Source organism: Phocoena phocoena, chromosome 1, assembly GCF_963924675.1.
Source record: "Phocoena phocoena chromosome 1, mPhoPho1.1, whole genome shotgun sequence".
NCBI lineage: Eukaryota > Metazoa > Chordata > Mammalia > Artiodactyla > Phocoenidae > Phocoena > Phocoena phocoena.
In genome coordinates, this window is record NC_089219.1 from 110,016,862 (window position 1) to 110,039,611 (window position 22,750).

The 22,750-nt window shown below is 40.8% G+C and overlaps 1 protein-coding gene across 1 annotated transcript in view; it reads right to left on the reverse strand.

The window, feature by feature from the left end:
• The window catches only part of THEM4 (thioesterase superfamily member 4), a 41,155-nt gene extending 21,031 nt beyond the window's left edge, over positions 1 to 20,124 (reverse strand). Inside the window, exons 1-2 of the mRNA XM_065890830.1 lie at positions 20,023 to 20,124; positions 11,133 to 11,319 (exon numbers count right to left, since the gene is read on the reverse strand). Coding sequence (XP_065746902.1) covers positions 11,133 to 11,319; positions 20,023 to 20,121 — 286 coding nt within the window. The 5' untranslated portion in view covers positions 20,122 to 20,124. The remainder of the gene's footprint in view (positions 1 to 11,132; positions 11,320 to 20,022) is intronic.
• Positions 20,125 to 22,750: the final 2,626 nt, after the last annotated feature.

The window sequence follows — 22,750 nt, forward strand, 5'->3', positions numbered from 1 at the left end:
AGCACTGACATTCACAGAAAGATAGACAAGATGAAAAGGCAGAGGGCTATGAAGCAGATGAAGGAACAAGATAAAACCCCAGAAAAACAACTAAATGAAGCGGAGATAGGCAACCTTCCAGAAAAAGAATTCAGAATAATGATAGTGAAGATGATCCAGGACCTCGGAAAAAGAATGGAGGCAAAGATCAAGAAGATGCAAGAAATGTTTGACAGAGACCTAGAAGAATTAAAGAACAAACAAACAGAGATAAACAATACAATAACTGAAATGAAAACTACACTAGAAGGAATCAATAGCAGAATAACTGAGGCAGAAGAACGGATAAGTAACCTGGAAGACAGGATGGTGGAATTCACTGCTGCAGAACAGAATAAAGAAAAAAGAATGAAAAGAAATGAAGACAGCCTAAGAGACCTCTGGGACAACATTAAACGCAACAACATTCGCATTATAGGGGTCACAGAAGGAGAACAGAGAGAGAAAGGACCCAAGAAAATATTTGAACAGATTATAGTCAAAAACTTCCCTAACATGGGAAAGGAAATAGCCACCCAAGTCCAGGAAGTGCAGAGAGTCCCATACAGAATAAACCCAAGGAGAAACATGCCGAGACACATAGTGATCAAATTGGCAAAAATTAAAAACAAAGAAAAATTATTGAAAGCAGCAAGGGAAAAACGACAAATAACATACAAGGGAACTCCCATAAGATTAACAGCTGATTTCTCAGCAGAAACTCTACAAGCCAGAAGGGAGCGGCATGACATATTTAAAGTGATGAAAGGGAAGAACTGACAACCAAGATTACTCTACCGGGCAAGGATCTCATTCAGATTCAATGGAGAAATCAAAAGCTTTACAGACAAAACAAAAGCTAAAAGAATTCAGCACTACCAAACCAGCTCTACAACAAATGCTAAAGGAACTTCTCTTAAGTGGGAAACACAAGACAAGAAAAGGACCCACAAAAACAAACCCAAAACAATTAAGAAAATGGTAACAGGAACATACATATCGATAATTACCTTAAATGTGAATGGATTAAATGCTCCAACCAAAAGACACAGGCTCGCTGAATGGATACAAAAACAAGACCCATATACATGCTGTCTATAAGAGACCCACTTCAGACCTCGGGACACATACAGACTGAAAGTGAGGGGATGGAAAAAGATATTCCATGCAAATGGAAATCAAAAGAAAGCTGGAGCAGCAATACTCATATCAGATAAAATAGACTTTAAAATAAAGAATGTTACAAGAGACAAGGAAGGGCACTACATCATGATCAAGGGATCAAACCAAGAAGAAGATATAACAATTATATATGCACCCAACATACGGGCACCTCAATACATAAGGCAACTGCTAACAGCTATAAAAGAGGAAATCGACAGTAACACAATAATAGTGGGGGACTTTAAAACCTCACTTACATCAATGGACAGATCTTCCAGACAGAAAATTAATAAGGAAACACAAGCTTTAAATGACACAATAGACCACATAGATTTAATTGATATTTATAGGTCCTCCATCCAAAAACAGATTACACTTTCTTCTCAAGTGCGCACGGAACATTCTCCAGGATAGATCACATCTTGGGTCACAAATCAAGCCTCAGTAAATTTAAGAAAACTGAAATCATATCAAGCATCTTTTCTGACCACAACGCTATGAGATTAGAAATCAATTACAGGGAAAAAAACATAAAAAACACAAACACATGGAGGCTAAACAATACGTTACTAAATAACCAAGAGATCACTGAAGAAATCAAAGAGGAAATCAAAGATACCTAGAGACAAATGACAATGAAAACACGATGATCCAAAACATATGGGATGCAGCAAAAGCAGTTCTAAGAGGGAAGTTTATAACAATACAATCCTACCACAAGAAAAAACAAACATCTCAAATAAACAATCTAATCTTACACCAAAAAGAACTATAGAAAGAAGAACAATCAATACCCAAAGTTAGTAGAAGGAAAGAAATCATAAAGATCAGAGCAGAAATAAATGAAATAGAAACAAAGAAAACAATAGCAAAGATCAATAAAACTAAAAGCTGGTTCTTTGAGAAGATAAACAAAATTGATAAACCATTAGCCAGACTCAACAAGAAAAAGAGGGAGGGGACTCAAATCAATAAAATTAGAAATGAAAAAGGAAAAGTTACAACAGACACTGCAGAAATACAAAGCATCCTAAGAGACTACTACAAGCAACTCTACGCCAATAAAGTGGACAACGTGGAAGAAATGGACAAATTCTTAGAAAGGTATAACCTTCCAAGACTGAACCAGGAAGAAATAGAGAATATGAACAGACCAATCACAAGTAATGAAACTGTGATTAAAAATCTTCCAACAAACAAAAGTCCAGGACCAGATGGCTTCACAGGTGAATTCTATCAAACATTTAGAGAAGAGCTAACAATCCTTCTCAAACTCTTCCAAAAAACTGCAGAGGAAGCAACACTCCTAAACTCATTCTATGAGGCCACCATCATCCTGATACCAGAACCAGACAAAGATACTACAAAGAAAGAAAATTACAGACCAATATCACTGATGAATATAGATGGAAAAATCCTCAACAAAATAGTAGCAAACAGAATCCAACAACACATTAAAAGGATCATACACCATGATCAAGTGGGATTTATCCCAGGGATGCAAGGATTCTTCAATATATGCGAATCAATAAATGTGATACACCATATTAACAAACTGAAGAATAAAAACCATATGAGCATCTCAATAGAGGCAGAAAAAGCTTTTGACAAAATTCAACACCCATTTATGAAAAAACTCTCCAGAAAGTGGGCATAGAGGGAACCTAACAAACCCACAGCAAACATCATTCTCAATGGTGAAAAACTGAAAGCATTTCCTCTAAGATCAGAAACAAGACAAGGATGTCCACTCTCACCACTATTATTCAACATAGTTTTGGAAGTTCTAGTCACGGCAATCAGAGAAGAAAAAGAAATAAAAGGAATACAAACTGGAAAAGAAGAAGTAAAACTGTCACTGTTTGCAGATGACATGATACTATACATAGAGAATCCTAAAGATGCTACCAGAAAACTACTAGAGCTAATCAATGAATTTGGTAAAGTTGCAGAATAAAAAATTAATGCACAGAAATGTCTTGCATTCCTATACACTAATGATGAAAAATCTGAAAGAGAAATTAAGGAAACACTCCCATTTACCACTACAACAAAAAGAATAAAATACCTAGGAATAAACCTACCAAGGGAAACAAAAGATCTGTATGCAGAAAATTATAAGACACTGATGAAAGAAATTAAAGATGATACAAACGGATGGAGAGATATACCATGTTCTTTGATTGGAAGAATCAATATTGTGAAAATGACTATACTACCCGAAGCAATCTGCAAATTCAATGCAATCCCTATCAAACTACCAATGGCATTTTTTACAGAACTAGAACAAAAAATCTTAAAATGTGTATGGGGCTTCCCTGGTGGCGCAGTGGTTGAGAGTCCGCCTGCTGATGCAGGGGACACGGGTTCGTGCCCCGGGCCGGGAAGATCCCACATGCCGCGGAGCGGCTAGGCCCGTGAGCCATGGCCACTGAGCCTGCGCACCTGGAGCCTGTGTTCCACAATGAGAGAGGCCACAACAGTGAAAGGCCCACGTACCACAAAAAAAAAAAAAAAAAAAATTTGTATGGAGACACAAAAGACCCCGAATGGCCAAAGCAGTCTTGAGGGAAAAAAATGGAGCTGGAGGAATCAGACTCCCTGACTTCAGACTATACTACAAAGCTATAGTAATCAAGACAATATGGTACTAGCACAAAAACAGAAATATAGATCAATGGAACAGGATAGAAAGCCCAGAGATAAACCCATGCACCTATGGTCAACTAATCTATGACAAATGAGGCAAGCATATACAATGGAGAAAAGACAGTGTGTTTAATAAGTGGTGCTGGGAAAACTGGACAGCTACATGTAAAAGAATGAAATTAGAACACTCCCTAACACCATACACAGAAGTAAACTCAGGATGGATTAGAGACCTAAATGTAAGACTGGACACTATAAAACTCTTAGAGGAAAGCGTAGGAAGAACACTTTGACATAAATCACGGCAAGATCTTTTTTTTCCACCTCCTAGAATAATGGAAATAAAAACAAAGATAAACAAATGGGATCTAATGAAACTTAAAAGTTTTTACACAGCAAAGGAAACCACAAACAAGACGAAAAGACAACCCTCGGAATGGGAGAAATATTTGCAAATGAATCAACAGACAAAGGATTAATATCTAAAATATATAAACAGCTCATGCAGCTCAAAATTAAAAAAACAACCCAATCAAGAAATGGGTAGAAGACCTAAAGACATTTCTCCAAAGAAGACATACAGATGGCCAAGAAGCACATGAAAAGCTCCTCAACATCACTAATTATTAGAGAAATGCAAATCCAAACTACAATGAGGTATCACCTCACACCAGTTAGAATGAGCATCATCAGAAAATCTAGAAACAGCAAATGCTGGAGAGGGTGTGGAGGCAAGGGAATCCTCTTGCATGGTTGGTGGGAATGTAAATTGATACAGCCACTATGGAGAACAGTATGGAGGTTCCTTAAAAAACTAAAAATAGAATTACCAAATGACACAGCAATCCCACTACTGGGCATATACCCAGAGAAAACCGTAATTCAAAAAGACACATGCACCCCAATGTTCATTGCAGCACTATTTACAATAGCCAGGACATGGAAGCAATCTAAATGCCCACCGACAGACAAGTGGATAAAGATGTGGTACATATATACAATGGAATATTACTCTGCCATAAAAAGGAATGAAATTGGGTCATTTGTAGAGATGTAGATGGGTCTAGAGACTGTCATACAGAGTGAAGTAAGTCATAAAGAGAAAAATAAATATCATATATTAACACATATATGTGGAACCTAGAAAAATGGTACAGATGAACTGGTCTGCAGGGCAGAAATTGAGACACAGATGTAGAGAACAAACGTATGGACACCAAGGTGGAAGAGTGGCAGGGGTGGGGAGGTGGTGGTGGGATGAACTGGGAGATTGGAATTGACATATATACCCTAATATGTATAAAATGGATAACTAATAAGAACCTGATGTATAAAAAAATAAATAAAATTAAATTTAAAAAAAAGTAAGCACAAATCAAACAATTCTAAATACAAGAGAAATTAAGCTAAATGAATTTCAGGTTCATGTGAACTGGGAAATATTCAGTATTAAATTAATATCTGGTATTAATGTTTTAAGTTTGTTGATCTAATTAATACAGACATGTTTTTAGAGTCATCAACATTAAGTGTAATACTTTTATTGTACCTAGGTGTAATATAAGCTAAATAAAACCTTGTTATATCTGTTACAAATATGTCAGCAGGGAAAGTAACTTGATGTGAAGAAACTTTTAAGGAAAGAAAATGTAAGTGAGATAGGTGCTTTTAGATAAACTCTTTAAGAATAATTATGCTTTACGAATGTCTATCTAAAAGAGTCTCTTCAGGTTCTGGTAACTTGAAATTGTAGAGTTGTGCTAAATTAAGTTAAGTGATGGAAGCTTATTGAATAGCTAGGTCATTCCCAAATAAAATAAGATACTGAAACATTAATTACTGAACATTGGCTTCCTTTTACAGGAAACAAAAGGTATTTAGGATTATAAATGAATATGTTTCGTGCCACATTCTCTAAAGAAAGCAAATGTTTTTAGAAAATATCACTGGTATTTATGTTCACCAATCTACAGAATGCTAACGTAAAGGACACTTCATAATTGCTTACTTAGTTTTCAAAAGAAATTAAGGTTTTAAGAGCTGAGGATTCTAATTTAAACATGTAACTAAAGTTAATAGAAATAATAAAGGAAACATTACAGTATACAGTAGGAAAGTAGGATGTATGTTTCTAGTAAAGAAGTCATGAGGAATGGAATCGCATTTTTTTAAGGGAAAAGGAAGTAGGCCTGACTTATAGCTGGCTGTTTCTGAATGGGAAATAAAGTGATGGATACAGAAAGTCATAAAAAGGTTTGTGGAAAGGGGACCCCAAGAAAAGAGTTTTGTGCATGGTCTGGATTGACTAAGGTTAAAATAAATTTAATTGAGTAAATGAATGTTATTTATTTATTTTTTATTATTTGTTCATTAATTTTGGCCATGTTGGGTCTTTGTTGCTGCACGTGGGCTTTCTCTAGTTGCAGTGGGTGGGGCTACTCTCTGTTGTGGTGTGCAGGCTTCTCATTGTGGTGGCTTCTCTTGTTGTGGAGCACGGGGGCTCTAGGCATGTGGGCTCAGTAGTTGTGGCTTGCGGGCTCTAGAGCGCAGGCTAAGTAGTTGTGGCGCATTGGCTTAGTTGCTCCGAGGCACGTGGGATCTTCCCAGACAAGGGCTCGAACCCATGTCCCCTGCATTGGCAGGCGGATTCTTAACCACTGCACACCAGGGAAGTCCCGTAAATGAATTTCAAAAGTAAGTGGGTGCAAAACTTGAATTTGTTTTTTCTCTCTCAAGAGGGCAAGATTTCTGATAATGTTGAAATGCCTTTGATAACAGATTTCAAGTTTCTTTACCTTGTAAGTGATCTGTTCTGTATTTGCCTTTGGAATCTTTTATTGTTACTTGGGCTAAGTGAATAACTATTGTTTCACAGTGACTTGTGATCCTATCTGACTGAGTGTTCTAAATCCTTTTTGATATTTTTTGACAAAACTTCCTAAATCAAATTTTAATGACATCCTTTTGATCTCTAGCTAACTCTGGGATGCTTCAAAGGGCCCCTGATACATCCCAAAGAGAGATGTTAAACTAATTAGATTCATTTGGTATGTTAAATTACATGGGAAGTAATGTCAAATGAGTAATAAATCTTCTTAGGTTATATTGTATGGTAAATGTTACTAATAAAGATATCCTAGAAATTATATGGAGTTCCTAAAATTCTGATATGTTCTGGTAAAATGTTATCAGTCATAATTCTAGTTATTATCTTAAAGTGTTGTATGTCACAGTAGTAACCAAGTTTCTTTGTTAATTGCATTGTAATCAGATTTTAAACGTGCCTTAAATTTTCTGTCATTATAGACACTTACAGTTTCACTCTAATGCCTTTGCAAAAATGCTTCTTCTTCAAGAAAACTTATAGAAAGGACTTTTGGATAAATACAAGTTTCTGACTTTCAGACCATAATGCTGAACTGGGTAAGAAATTGAAGAATCTAATGAAAAACCTGATGGCTTCATAAAGCTGTTAACAAAAAGGATTAGTTACATAGGACTGAGTGAACTGGTGAATACGGTTGTAAATTTTATGGTTTCTATCTGAAAAATTACTGGTTTAAATCTGTGTTTTCCAGGTGTAAGGAAAATCTTCCCCTCAAACTAATTATGACTTATAGTAATTTGGTAAATTATACCTTTGTAAGCAGGACTGAAACATTTATCTTTGCTATCTGTCCGCTCCAGACACTGGAAACTCTCAGGTTGCCAGTAGCTTTATCAGATAAATTAGGAAGGCTACCTCACTAACAGGTACAGAAAACTCAAGGTATTTTGGGACCTTGAAAAGGGAGGAATTCACCTAGATCTGTTAGGTGAAATCTGTGATAAGCCCTTGGTGACTTTCTTAGCCCTGAGAGGTATTTTAAAAGTCCAGCCTGAGACTCCTTATAAAAGTTTCAGCAAGCAAAAAGCCTATATGATCAATTATAGTTATATATCATCAGGCCAAGTGTATTGAGACCAGATTTATTTTGCAAACAAATTAGTCTTAATTTGGTTATATTTGGTAGAAATGAGGGTAATTTTAGAGAGAAAAAGATGTTTCAATGAATGTTAAATCCCAGTTTTGTTAATGGAGGTCTGTATTTACTAAGACTCACTTCCAGGATAGTTCCTTGTTGTTATGTTATATTGATATAAAGTTAAATTGTATTATTAAAAGCACACTCTAAGTTTGTTTTTGAAGCTTATCTCAGTAATCTATCTTTGGATGAAGATCATTTGCCCTATGACCTGCAACCAGGGGACTATGTATATTGGAAAAGACATCATTTAAAGGACTCACTCCAACCCAGATGGAAAGGCCCTCACCAGGTACCCTTAACTAGCTCATGTGCAGCAAAACTAAAGGGATCCACTCTTGGATTCATATTTCCCACTTAAAAAGGGCTGCTGGGGCTTCCCTGGTGGCGCAGTGGTTGAGAGTCCGCCTGCCGATGCAGGGGACACGGGTTCGTGCCCCGGTCCGGGAAGATCCCACATGCCGCGGAGCGGCTGGGCCCATGAGCCATGGCCGCTGAGCCTGTGCATCCGGAGCCCGTGCTCCGCAACGGGAGAGGCCACAGCAGTGAGAGGCCCATGTACCAGAAAAAACAAAAACAAAAACAAAAACAAAAACAAAAACAAAAACAAACAAAAAAAAAAAGGGCTGCTGCACCGGACTGGTCTATAGAGAGGACTGCTGACCTCAAACTCACCTTAAAACACCGCTCAAACAGAGGAAACTACACTCACACCAGGATGAGAAGAAGACAACATCAGAAGCAGACAGCTTACCCAAGATGCTGGACCTGATTCGTATTATCATTTATAAAGCTTTCTTGACTTCTCAGACCTTTGCATATAAATCAAATGTTTTCTATCATGGACACGATTCTATGCTAGTTTAAAAAATCAATCCAATTGTTGGGTTTGTGGCCAATCACCTTTGTCTAGTACTTCTGGATTACCTTGGTGGATTGCTCTACTCCAAGGCTCTACTTGGATGGTCCTTAGGAAATTTATTTCAGAAGAAAGAAAGTTCAGTCCTGTTCAGGCTACTCTTGATATTACCAGATGGGATCTCCTCACCTAGACAGTTAATAATACCTGCTCTGACCCTGGCCATAAAAAAATGAATTTTCCTCTAAAGTTACTCAAGCTCAATCAGAGCAACAGCAAAATTTCAGCCAAGGAATAAAAGCTCCTGCAATTATGGGATGGATTTATGTGGTTAACACCAGGCTATGGTCATTTAAGTTTTAAGGCACCATTTTACCTTGGGAACAATCAAATTATACTAAGGATAACCAGCGTAGTAACTAGGAAATTGGGCTGGGAGCCTTATGGACAGTGACAATACACCATTTCCCTGAAAGATAACGATTGGTACAGAACAGACTAAGTCAGGTGAGCTGAAGATATACTGGGCTGTACCTAATGGAAGTTCTTGGCTTAATTCTCACTTATGACTTTAATAATATTGCTAGCTATGCTATTTGCATTTTTCCTGTTTTACAAGATTGTTGTTTCTTGCATTACCAAATGTGTGACTGAGCCTCCAACAAAAATATATAGTTTTATATGAGATCAATGATTGTAATACTGTAACTCTAGATATGGGAAGATACAACAAGTGGGAATTTTCCTGGACCATAACAGATTAGTAAGACAGGTGGTCCAGAGTCTTTAGTTACTGTTAAAAGACCTAGTCCAGTAATAGCACACTGAGTGGCCTATCAGCAAAATCTTCACCAGACCTAGGAATGAGCCTTCCTAGCACCGTGGGACAAAATGGTCATGAAATGCCTCCCAAATCATGGTCGAATTTATGACCATGAGGAGGCGCTGTCAACTACAAATTGGCACTTGCCATTGGCACTTACCAACTCCCTTACAAGGATTAAATCATGTGCTGCTGCAGCTACTGATTTTCAACACGCCCTTAAAGGAGTTCAGGGTGGAGAGCAGAAATGAGGCGCTCTGTGCTCTGGGAAAAACTGGCAGAAAAGGTCTTCAGATAGATATTTTCAGGACCGATTTTATGAGCCCAATTCTTGTATCTCCTCATATCTAGAAAAGCACTAACGTCCTTCACGGTGATGTCTGCTCCTCGTGACTAGCAGAAACCTTCTGCAAAAAAATATATGCTTGATTGCATGCGTTCCCCCTTCACCAAAATCACATATATACTGACCTTCCCCCCTAGCTCTCTGGAGCAGTTTCTCAGAGCTATCTGAAATGCTGTCTCCCGAGCTGCAGTCCTCATTTTGCCCCAAATAAAACTTAACTCGCAACTCTCACATTGTGCATTTTTTCTTAAGTCGACAGAAGTAAACACTCTAGTGGTGAGAGACACACTGTTAAATAAACACAAGGCATGCCAGATGGTGTTAACTGCTGTGGAAAAAATAAATGTACCTTAATAAATGTATATTATTAAGTGAAAGAAAACAATCTGAAAAGTCTACATACTGTATGTATTCTGGAAAAGGCAAAACCATGGAGAGAGTAAAAAGATCAGTGGTTGCCAAGGGTTCGGGAGAAGGAAGGACAGATGAACGGGGGACACAGTGAATTTTTAAGGCAGTGGAACTATTCCGTATGATATATGTCATTATACATTTGTCAAAACTCATCAAGTATTACACAGTGAACCCTAATGTAAACTATGGACTTTAGTTAATGTATTAATACAGTCTCACCATTACAACAAATGTACTTTACTATCGCAAGATGTTAATAAATGGAAAGCTGGCAGAAGGAATTAAGGGGTATATAGGAACTCTGTTCTTTCCACTCTTTTTTCTATAGACCTGAAACTACTAAAAAAAAGAAGTCTATTAATTAAAACACACACACACACACAAAAGACAGGAAGTGCAATGTGTATGTGTTGGAGGTGGGGTAGTTTGCCTTGGGAGTTTAGAGTCTGGGAGATGACGGGATGACTTGAGTACTCTGAGCTTCTTAGGGTGACAGAGCCATATATTGGGATAAACAGTAAATTGAGGTTAGTGATGACAGCCTCAAGACAGAGAGGTGATGAGAATGTGGTAGGGTGGAGTCTTTCTGGGGCCCCTTCCTGATAATGGTGATGATGATGCCATGGTGGGGGCATTCTTATTAATGGAAACAGATTTCATGCTCTCCCACAATCTGTGAAATTTATTGAGATTTCTGGCCTATAAAACTGGAGAATATAGCAAATCCCCTGCACTATCCTCCTTCCTTTTTCAAGTGGTAACAAGTACTTCAATCTGCTCTTAGTTTTATATTTGATATTTAAATATTCTTTATGGGAGTGTACCTATTCCTACCAAGAAAACAGGTTTTGAAATCTTCACTCTTTTGAGTATATTTACTTTTATATGAAGGTAAACGTTCCCAGGAGCCGTCTTCACATTTCTTCATGAACTGGTCAAAGAGGAGTCTTAAGTCCTTGCTCCAGCTGGGGTTGGGGAGAGCATGGTCCTTAGGAATGACTTTCTCCGTAGAAAACCACCTCTAAAAGAAAGGAAAAAAAGGAGAGTAATGGGAGGTACATCCTATTTCATAACATATTCTCTTATTTTCTAAGACTATCTTGCTGCTTTTCCTCTTCCCAAAAGCTTGTTTTTTGTTTTGTTTTGTTTTGTTTTTTGCGGTAGGCGGGCCTCTCACTGTTGTGGCCTCTCCCATTGCGGAGCACAGGCTCCGGACACGCAGGCTCAGCGGCCATGGCTCACGGGCCCAGCCGCTCCACGGCATGTGGGATCTTCCCGGACCGGAGCACGAACCCATGTCCCCTGCATCGGCAGGCGGACCCTCAACCACTGCGCCACCAGGGAAGCCCCAAGATTGTTGTTTTGAAGTGGAAACAAATTTCTAGGATCACCTGGTCCTCTCTCCTTGGGAGAATTGGGAGATTGAGAGAGGATAAATGATTTGCTCAATGTCACCCAACTAGCCATTAGCAGAGTTGGTATTAAGCCCAGGTCTGCAGACCCCCTTCTTTTTTTTAAACCTTAACCCAACACAGGTCAGCCATGTCAACTACAAACCGGCACTTGCCATCCACCTCTACAAGGATTAAATCATGTGCTGCTGCACCTGCTGATTTTCAACACCCCCTGAAAGGAGTTCAGGGTGGAGGACAGAAATGAGGCATCCTGTGCTCTGAGAAAAACTGGCAGAACAGTCTGCAGATAGTTAGGTATTTTCAGGAGCTGATTTTTTTTTTTTTTTTTTTTTGCGGTACACAGGCCTCTCACTGTTGTGGCCTCTCCCGCTGCGGAGCACAGGCTCTGGACACGCAGGCTCAGCGGCCATGGCTCACAGGCCCAGCTGCTCCGCGGCATGTGGGATCTTCCCGGACCAGGGCACGAATCCGCGTCCCCTTCATCGGCAGGTGGACTCTCAACCACTGCGCCACCAGGGAAGCCCCTCAGGAGCTGATTTTATGAGCCCAATTCTTGTATCTCCTCATATTTAGAAAAGCACTAAAATCCTTCATGGTGACATCTGTTCCTTGTGACTAGCAGTAACCTTCACTAGAGACTAGCTTGATTGCATGTACTCCCCCTTCACCAAAATCACATATATAGTGACCTTCCCCCCTGCCTCTTTGAACAGTTTCTCAGAGCTATCTGAGATGCTGTCTCCCGGGCTATAGTCCTGATTTTGCCTCAAATAAAACTTAATTCGCAACTCTCATGTGGTGCATTTTTTTAAAGTCAGCAGCCAGGAACTGGTGATAAAGAGAGATGAAGGACAGACAGTTTTCCTCCATGTAAAAAGTGTTACCAGTGGGAAACACACAGGAAGCCAGAGCACAGGGGAGAGGTATTCATCTGAGATTGGGTATTCAGGTAGGGGTTCTTTGACTTGAATCTTCATTAGACAAGCAGAAATTAGCCAGATAGAAAGGGTATTGTAGGCAAAGGAACACTGTGTGCAAAGGCAAGGAGGCATGAAACAGTTTTGAGGGGCCTTACAACAACCATATGAAGTTGGTACAAATTATTATCCCCATTTTACAGATGATGAAACTAAGGCCTCAAGGAAGCTTGGCATTGTTTCAGTACAAGGGGAAGAACAGATGGCTGCAGAGACGTAGGCAAGTGCCTGACTGTGAGAAGCTTCCACACTAAGTTAACTGGTTTGAATTGCATCTGCAGTGCTCTTGGAGGGATTTTAAATAGGGTAGTGACAAGATCAGATCTGGCCATAATACAAAAGATAGTGGGAGTGATTTCAAGATTGGAATCAGAGGGCCCTGTCTAGAGGCTACTGGAATAACTCAGGTGAAAAATTATGAATGCATGAAGCAGAACTTGGTGACTATTTGGATAAGGAGAGTGAGGGAAGAGGAAAAATACAAGAGCCAATCTGAGGTTTCTGAACTGTTCAACGGAGTAGGTGACAGACCCAAATGCCAAGAAAGAGAATACAAAGAAAGAGGAGGAAGGGGTTGGAGGGGGAAAGTTCTTGGTGTCATAATAACCACAGCTTCCACCAGTGCTATTTCTCTGTAGCACTCAGCACTGCTACCACTCCAGTGCCCACACAGCAGGTGGAAAGGTACATGGGCCCTGGAGGACTTGGGAGACAAAGTGTCACCTACAAAAGAGCTGGACAAAGCAAATGCCCATCGGCACCAGAAAGGAAAATCAGTTATTTTGACTTCTGCAGAAATCCTGGAACATTAAGATTACAGAAGCTATCAACTCTGTGGCATTCTACTTCCAGGCACCCTTATCAATTCATTCAGATTCAATGTACCTACAACACTGGGACTACACCCCAGGGTACAGGGAGGTGCTGTTATTGTGATGGAAGAACCAGCCAACCAGCCTTCTGCTGACCTCTGGGCTGGCTCTGATCCTGGCCTGATGGTAAGAATTTAGGGAGCCTGTCCCAAGAACTCTATGGAACTAAAAACTTCCCGGCTAACCAAAGGAAGTCTTGAATTCGTGAGGGGAAACATGAGTAGGGTTGAGACCACTCCACTCCCTAGCTCAGTATTTGTACCTTTGTTTTTTCCTATGGTTTTGGATTGGCTTATCCCTTCAGCCTTTCAGCTCAGAAAATCTGGGAAGGAAAGAAAAGAAAAACAAAAATTTTTAACCCACTCATTATCTCTCCATCTTAATATAACTAATGGTAAAATTTTGATATATTTCCTCCAAGTTATTTTTTTTAATATTTATTTATTTGGCCGTGCTGGGTCTTAGTTGCGGCATGTGAGATCTTTGTTGCCACGTGCAGGATCTTCAGTTGAGGCATGTGGGGTTGCAGCATGAGGGATCTTTTAGTTGCGGCATGTGGGATCTTAGTTGCAGCAGGTGGGATCTAGTTCCCTGACCAGGAATTGAACTCGGGCCCCCAGCATTGAGAGCTTGAAGTCTTAACCACTGGACCACCACAGAAATCCCTCCTCCAAGTTTTTTTAACTACAGCTTTTCTTAATATACTTGTAATCTCAGTAAGAAATATAATTTTTCTTTTGCTTCATCACTTAAAATTCTTTAGTGTTCACTTTCTCATGCCCTTAATCTCAGTTATCACCATTTTCAACAGCAGAAAAATAGTCCTTTAAAATGATATACTATAATTTACTTAACCATTTAAATTGTACATGTAAATTGTTTCCAGTCTTTTGCTGCTTTAAATGAAAAGGATCATTGGAACACTGTGAATATAGTCTTTTCTCTACTTTTGTTTATTTCCTTAGACTCCAGTCCCAATCATATAGTTTTTTTTTCTTTTATTTAATTTATTTTTCAAAGCTATTACTCATGTGCCTATTCTTGCCATCAAATTCCAGTATGCACTGATGGCTTTTTTTTTTTAACATCTTTATTGGAGTATAATTGCTTTACAATGTTGTGTTAGTTTCTGCTGTATAACAAAGGGAATTAGTTATATATATACATATATCCCCATATCCCCTCCCTCTTGCGCCTCCCTCCCACCCTCCCTACTCACCCCAATCATGTAGTTTTTAAAGTACATAAATTCTGGACGTAACCTTACACACACAATTAGTCATAAATTAATATGTATTGACTAATACCTGTCAATTAAGAGGTAGAATAGGATGTGTAAGCTTTGGAGTTGTGAATTTGGGCTTACCGCATCCATAGGTCTCATCTTAAATAGGGAACTCTAGGTTTGATCAGTTCTAGCATCCTTTCATGGACCAGTGCAACAGAGATAATAAAGGCTTTTAGGAATTAGAATGACTCCCTTGACCCTGGGCTCTCCTACCTGATTGTAACTTTGAAAGTCTGGGGGATTCAGCTAAATGCAACAATCTTTTTTTTTCCCCCCTTTTTTGGCACTGCATGGCATGTGGGATCTTAGTTCCGAACTGACCAGGGATCAAACCCACTCCCCCTGCAGTGGAAGTGCGGAGCCTTAACCACTGGGCTACCAGGGAAGTCCCGCAATTAACTTTTTTTTTTTTGGCGGTACGCGGGCCTCTCTGTTGTGGCCTCTCCCGTTGCGGAGCACAGGCTCTGGACACGCAGGTTCAGCGGCCATGGCTCACGGGCCCAGCCGCTCCGCGGCATGTGGGATCTTCCTGGACCGGGGCACGAACCCGTGTCCCCTGCATTGGCAGGCGGACTCTCAACCACTGCGCCACCAGGGAAGCCCAAGAAAGGAGTCTTTAAAGAATCATGAAGGTGGTACTTGAGTGGCAAAGTACTTTTTCCATTATGGGGAGGCTTAAGGAGTTTTAAGCAAAGCAGTAACATGAAATTAGGTTTTAGAAAGCTCCCTCTGATGTAAAGGATGAATTGTAAGGTGAGAAGCAATGGTAAGGAAACCAGTTAAAAGACTGTTGTAAAGGTCCAGGAGAAATGTGGTCAGAAGGTGAACTAGGTAGAGAGGAATGAAAAAGAGTTAAGAGATATTTAGGATATTGGGACCAAGGATTGTGGCATGGGTTTGATCCCTGGTCAGGGAACTAAGATCCCACATGCCATGCAGAGCCAAAAAAGGGGAAAAAAAAAAAAAAAAGATTGTTGCATTTAGCTGAATCCCCCAGACTTTCAAAGTTACAATCAGGTAGGAGAGCCCAGGGTCAAGGGAGTCATTCTAATTCCTAAAAGCCTTTATTATCTCTGTTGCACTGGTCCATGAAAGGATGCTAGAACTGATCAAACCTAGAGTTCCCTATTTAAGATGAGACCTATGGATGCGGTAAGCCCAAATTCACAACTCCAAAGCTTACACATCCTATTCTACCTCTTAATTGACAGGTATTAGTCAATACATATTAATTTATGACTAATTGTGTAAGGTTACGTCCAGAATTTATGTACTTTAAAAACTACATGATTGGGGTGGGTAGGGAGGGTGGGAGGGAGGCGCAAGATCATGTGGGAAGAGAAAGTAGAAGAGTTTTGGATGATTCTTGACTTGTGGTTTGAAGGTTGGAGTGGATAGAAGGAAAAGAAAGGGGAGGTTTTCGTTAGTGTTCATGTACACGTCAGGAGGCGGAAAGTGGGAGTGAAACCATTAATTTTAGTTTGGGGCATGTTGAGTTTGGGACCACAGATGAACACTATGATGTTGTGAGAAATAAAAATAATGAAAGTTTCAGTCCAAGGAGATGAGAATTAAGAGATACTTGAAGTAAAGGCACCTGTAAATACACAGCATAGACTCTGGGCATGAGGGATGTGAGGGATAATCACAATTTTTTGTTGCCCCGAATAGAGGAAAGGTCTTGCTAGATCTCTGATTATGTATTTTTCAAGTGGGACTTAAGTTACAACTTCTTTTTTTTTCGGTACACGGGCCTCTCACTGTTGTGGCCTCCCCTGTTGCGGAGCACAGGCTCCGGACGCGCAGGCTCAGCGGCCATGGCTCACGGGCCCAGCCACTCCGCGGCAAGTGAGATCTTCCCAGACCGGGGCACGAACCCGTGTCCCCTGCATCGGCAGGCGGACTCTCAACCACTGCACCACCAGGGAAGCCCAGTTACAACTTTTTAATGTGTCTCTTTTTAAGATTAAGTTACTAAACCAAAAGAAGCATGATTTGTAAGCCCTGTAAATACTACTGTTATAAAGCCTGAAATATTCTCAACATAGATTACAAGACACCAACATATTAAAGAAACGAATCTATCTTTGTTGTGAGATTAGCACAGGGCATTTTATTTTCCAAAGTGCACTATGGTACAGGATTAATAACCGATCTGCACTCATTATTCTTTAAAAGTAAGCTGGCACAGGCTCCTTCTCTGGGCTTCGGTTCTGTGGGAGACGCAGCAGAGCCCGCGTCGTCACTTCCCGGCGAGCTTGAGGGGGCCACAGGGCCTTGTCCTACCGCAGTGGTCCGCCGCTGGCTCGCTGGTTCGGGAGCAGGGCGCTGTAGCCACCCATCCCGGTCAAGGTGTTTGATAAACAGAAGCCCCAGAGTATCGGGAGCCTGCAACCCTTCGCCTGGAACGGCGGTTCAGGCGTGAACCGTGCTGACAGAGGATGGCAGCCTCCGGGGTGGAGAAGAGTGGCAAGAAGACCGAAAAGAAACTTGCTGCTCGAGAGGAAGCTAAATTGGCAAACTTCATGGGCGTCATGAATAACATGCGGAAACAGTGATTTAAATCCACCACCCAACTATAGTTGAATCTACGGTCTACCCAGGGATTTATACCCAGGGTCAACTTGAAATCACGCTGGGAGGCACTGACTGCAGAACCTTGTTGACAAGCTACATAAATCCAAAGAAAACACTGTGTGATGTGCTCCTTATGGTCCAGGAACGAAAGACAGCTGTTCACTGTGTTGTCCTTGCTGCAGCCAGTTATTTTTTAAACTTAATGTTCACAACTAACATGCTTGAATCAAAGTTCTTTGAAGTAGAACTCAAAGATGCTGAACCTGACATTATTAAATAACTTGTGGAATTCACTTATAGCATTAGAATTTCTATGAATAGCAACAATGTTCAGCCTTTGTTAGATGCAGCAAACCAGTACTAGATTGAACCTGTGAAGAAATGTGTGTTGATTTTTTTCAAAGAACAAGTTGATGCTTCCAATTGTCTTGGTATAAGTGGGCTAGCAGAGTGTCTAGACTGTCCTAAATTGAACGCAACTGCAGATGACTTTATTCATCAGCATTTTACTGAATTTTATAAAACTAATGAATTTCTACAACTTGATGCCAGGTGAGTTACACATCTCCTCAATCAGGACACTCTGTGAGAGCAGAGGATCAGGTTTACGACGCTGCAGTCAGGTGGCTGAAATATGATGAACCTAATTGCCAGCCATTTATGGTTGACATCCTTGCTAAAGTCAGGTTTCCTCTTATATTGAAGAATTTCTTAATTAAGACAGTAGAAGCTGAACCACTTATTCAAGACAATCCTGAATGCCTTAAAATGGTGATAAGTGGAATGAGGTATCATCTCCTGTCTCCAAAGGATTGAGAAGAACTGGTAGAAGACACAAGGCCCAGAAGAAAGAAACATGACTACCGCATAGCCCTATCTGGAGGCTCCCAACCACAGTCTTGTAGATACTTTAACCCAAAGTTGAAAAGAGAAGTATATTCTGCACGAGCCTGGAAGTGAGACTGTAACTTTAGAATTCTCTTTTGACATCTTTGTTCTTATAAATGGCCCATACTTAATGCTCTTTTTTATATTCAACCACAAGTCTTTAGATTTCAAGTGGAAAAATTTAAATAACTGCCAATAAAAACATCCTCATTCCATCAATTATTACTTATTCCCTAAAGCTAACACCATTAGAATCCCATTACAATATTTATTAAATGTTTCTATTAGAAGTGCCAGCCTCTCCTTTCTTTTTGCTAAAAACTTCACCTTAAAATTTTTTAACCATTTACTATTACTTATTTTAATGTAAGTTGGTTGTCTTTATTATTTCTAATATTAAAACAATCAAGGAAGCTGATTTCATTATAAATTATTATTAGTTACCTTGACTCTCCCAAAGTGAACATTATTTCATTATTCATTCAAGCAGACTGCTTAATAATAAGGACTGTATAGAAATTGTTTTAACATTTTGAACTTGGGACTTCCCTGGTGCTCCAGCGGTTAAGAATCTGCCTTCCAATGCAGGGAACACGGGTTGGATCCCTGGTCTTGGGGAACTAAGCTCCCACATGCGGTGGGGCAACTAAGCCCATGCACCACAACGAAAGATCCCGCATGCCACAACTAAGCCGCAACAAAGATCCCGCGTGCCGCAACTAAGACCTGATGCAGCCAAAAATAAAATAAATCAATATTAAAAAAAGAAAGTTCTTGAACTTAACATTTTCAGAGATGTTAAAATGGTTTTAACTATCATTAAATGGGATCCACTTGTGTGTGTCCTTTACGAGTCCAAAATGATTATTTTCATTGAACTGATCTCCTTCAGAGAGGACAATTTAAGCAGTACCACTTAATTTAATTATCTAGAATTAAGCCAATATCCCTATAAACTATTATCTTTAGATATTCCTTGGATATAGCTGGTGAGAGGCAGCAAATATCTGTATTAATTGCTGACTGAAAAATGGTAAGACAGAATATCTTAACGTTGTTTTTCTAGTAGATAAGTAAAGTAGTAGATAAACTAGTAGTAGAGAACTAGGATTAAACCCTTGTTAGAGACGTACTCTTCTCCTGAGGGTATAAGGTAATGGTTAGGAGGCAGACTGCTTCGGTTCAGATTCCAACTGTACCACGTGTTTTCTATGTGACCTTGCTTAAGGCACAACCTTTCTTTATTAATATTAGTAGCAGCTGTATTCCTTGACCTGCTAACATGACTCAAGCATCCTGCACACTTATTCAAAACGGGTCACCCCACCTAGAAGGGGGGATGGGATGGGAGGCTCAAGAGGGAGGAGATATGGGGATATATGTATATGTATAGCTGATTCACTTTGTTATACAGCAGAAACTAACACACCATTGTAAAGCAATTATACTCCAATAAAGATGTTAAAAAAAAAAACCAACGAACGGCGTCACCCTCCTGTGCAGTTTCTTACGGCTTGAATCTCAGGACTGAAAGATCCGGTGACCCCGTTAACATTGATGCCTCTTGGAGCTGATGTTAGCTTTTATTCTGAGGTCAGCTGGCTGAGGAAATGGATAAACAGCTGAACATATCCATATCACAGGGTTGTTCCTGACGGAAAGTCCCACCCCTCTGCCCACTTCCGCCGCCCAGCGCCCGGGACTTACCCGCGCGAGTACCGGGTCCCTCGCAGCGGGGGACGCGCCTTCCCGCCTGCCGCGCAAGGCCCGGAGCGTGCGCAGTGCCGCGGTGCAGCTCCTCAACATGGCTCCGAGCGTGCGCGGGGCTCCGGCCGCCGGAAGTGCGGCGGCTGGCTCCCGGGCGCGGCAGAGGCCAACTCACCCAACCAGCCTCCCAACGGCCCGCTCTTCCTCTTTAACTTAGGGGAGCGGAGGGCGGGGCGTGAAGGCAGCGGGGGCGTCGGTCTTTTCGTCCGGTAAAATCCTAGGCCCTCCTCTGGCGCCGGAGCCACTTCCGGAGCAAATGTCAAGCCTCGAGAGGGCGGCTGGAGAGGCGCGCGCGGCGCCGGCGGCTCGGCGGCCTAGGGAGGACCAGGAGGCCTGGGAGGGCGGGTTCGCGGCTACAGCTCACGGCCCTCAGCCCCTCAGCCCCTCAGCCCAGGCGGCCACGCGCTACTAATGAGGATTCGCTGGCTTTTTTCCCGACTCGCGCCGGCCGACCGAATTCTGTGCTCTCTGTTCCCTAGTAGTTCTACCTCCCGCAGAAGACTTAAGCCGTCAGGTCGGTAGGAGCGCACACAGCGGATTGTAGAAATAGAATATTTTCTTGGAGGCCGTGGACAAATCCATGGTTGGGATTGATCTGTAGAGAGACTTCTGGGTGCAGAGGACATAACGCTTAGAAAGCTACGTTCTCCACCTCTTGCGCCGCCCCTCCACACACACCCTTAAGGCTCCGGGCAGAGCTAAAAGTCCTCAAGTCTGGCTTTTTCAACTAGAAATTGTAGCAACACCTGACGGATGTATTCATCTCTTAGCTTTGGAGACATATCTGAGCTCCAAGTCCCACTCCACCACCTAACACCTTGTACGCTATTTAATTGTACCTGGGCCCTTGTTTCTTCATTGTTGTATTAAAAAGAATATATCAAGTTTTACTTGTTGCCAGGACCTTCTCTTTCAGTAGGAGTCACCGAAGTTAGAAGTTACTTGAAGTTACTTTGTATTCACCTAAGAAAGAAAGTACCCCCAGGCCAGTGGTGTGTTGAAGGTGACTTGAACAGTCTCGTTAAAATTGTAAGTATTCGGCTAGCCAATCCTTAAACACTGCCATTATTAAAATTTAAATTATATAAACTTACAATTAAGTAATATTAAAAAAATGAAGGTATTGTAATGACACTCCCCAGTGAGTCCCCAGCAAGTGTCCTGACCGGTATCTTGGAGCCAGTAGGAGACCAAGTTTGGTTCGAACGAAAAGGAAGTCAAAGAATGAAGAGGTGGGAGTTCAAGCTTTCGAGTACGTGCTGTTCCCCAAAGGCGTTTGGCTGGGGCTGCTTTATAGGGTTCTTTTGGATTGCAGGGGCCTGTGCAGCACTTCTGGACAGGGGCCCAGAGCTGAGGTGCCAGGCCCAGCCTTTTCACACTAGGAACTCTGGTCTGAAGGGCCTGGTGTAAGATCTCTGCATGCAACACCCTGTGAGCAAGTGAAACTGGACTAAGCACAAAGAAAAAGAAAAAGGTTAAACTTTGTCTTATTACCCAGATTCTATTTTTATTTCCCAGGAATTGTTAATGGGCTTGGCCGGTGACAGTATCAGATACTAAAAACTGTAACTACCTAATTATTTTTACTACATTTTACTATTGTATGTGCTCTTGAGGTTATTTATCTTTATCTCATTTGTATGGGGGGGAATACTAGGCACACATCTTCCCAACATCGCATTTAGTCACATCACAGTGGTAGCTTAAAATTGACTGACTGGGAGTATTCACTTAGATACTGCAAATGAGGGCCTTCCTTTCTTACCTTATTAAATATTTACCAATATACCACAGTCTTAGTTCATCCCGAGGTGAAGTTTTAAGACTCTTAATGGTTACTAGAATAACGGGTTACTAGAATTGCTTACCCCCAGCACATCATTACACAGTATTTTCCCACCAACAGAGCTTTGTAACTACTCACATAGTAAAGGTGGGACTGGAGGGATTAGTATCAGGAGAGATTTATCAGACATAAATAAACTTGGCTTTGGGCTTGGGTCTAAGTTCAGAGAGTCCCCTTCTACTTTTTTTTTTGTGTGTGAGCAATTAGTATCAGATATTTTCCTTGATTACATGAACTTCTCCATCAGTTTGTCAGTAGGAAAGAATGCCCGGTGTATTTTAAACCCACCATATTAACTGGGAGTAAGGGTATAGCATTCTGAGATAGAGGGAATTTGAGAGTTAAGGCGTGTAAGAACGACTCAAACTGAAGATGATTTGGCATAAGGGGTGGCTGTTGATATTCTGTAATTTTAGGAGACTATCTCATGGCCCCCCTTCCCCCAACACACGTACCATACCCTCTATCTCTAAGAGAAGTTGTCTCCTTTTCAGTATAGTATTCCAGTTTCCTGAGGGCGTGGACAGTGCCAAATTGTCTTGTTAATTGTAGTACTTCTTTTAATAGCTCACACACATTGCTTCAATACTTGTTTAGCAGCAAGAGCCCGAAGTATTTTTTGTGTTTATTGTCTTTCCATGTGGTGCATGCAGATAGAGGCACATTATAAAACAAACCCATAAATCAAGATGACTTCTGTTAGTGAATAAAAAGATAGGTTATACAGATAACTTAAAATTATATATATGTACAAATTACAATGTAGTTAGAGTCCATCAAAACCCATAAATAGACTCCAGCCCTGCTAAGATTGTAAATGTA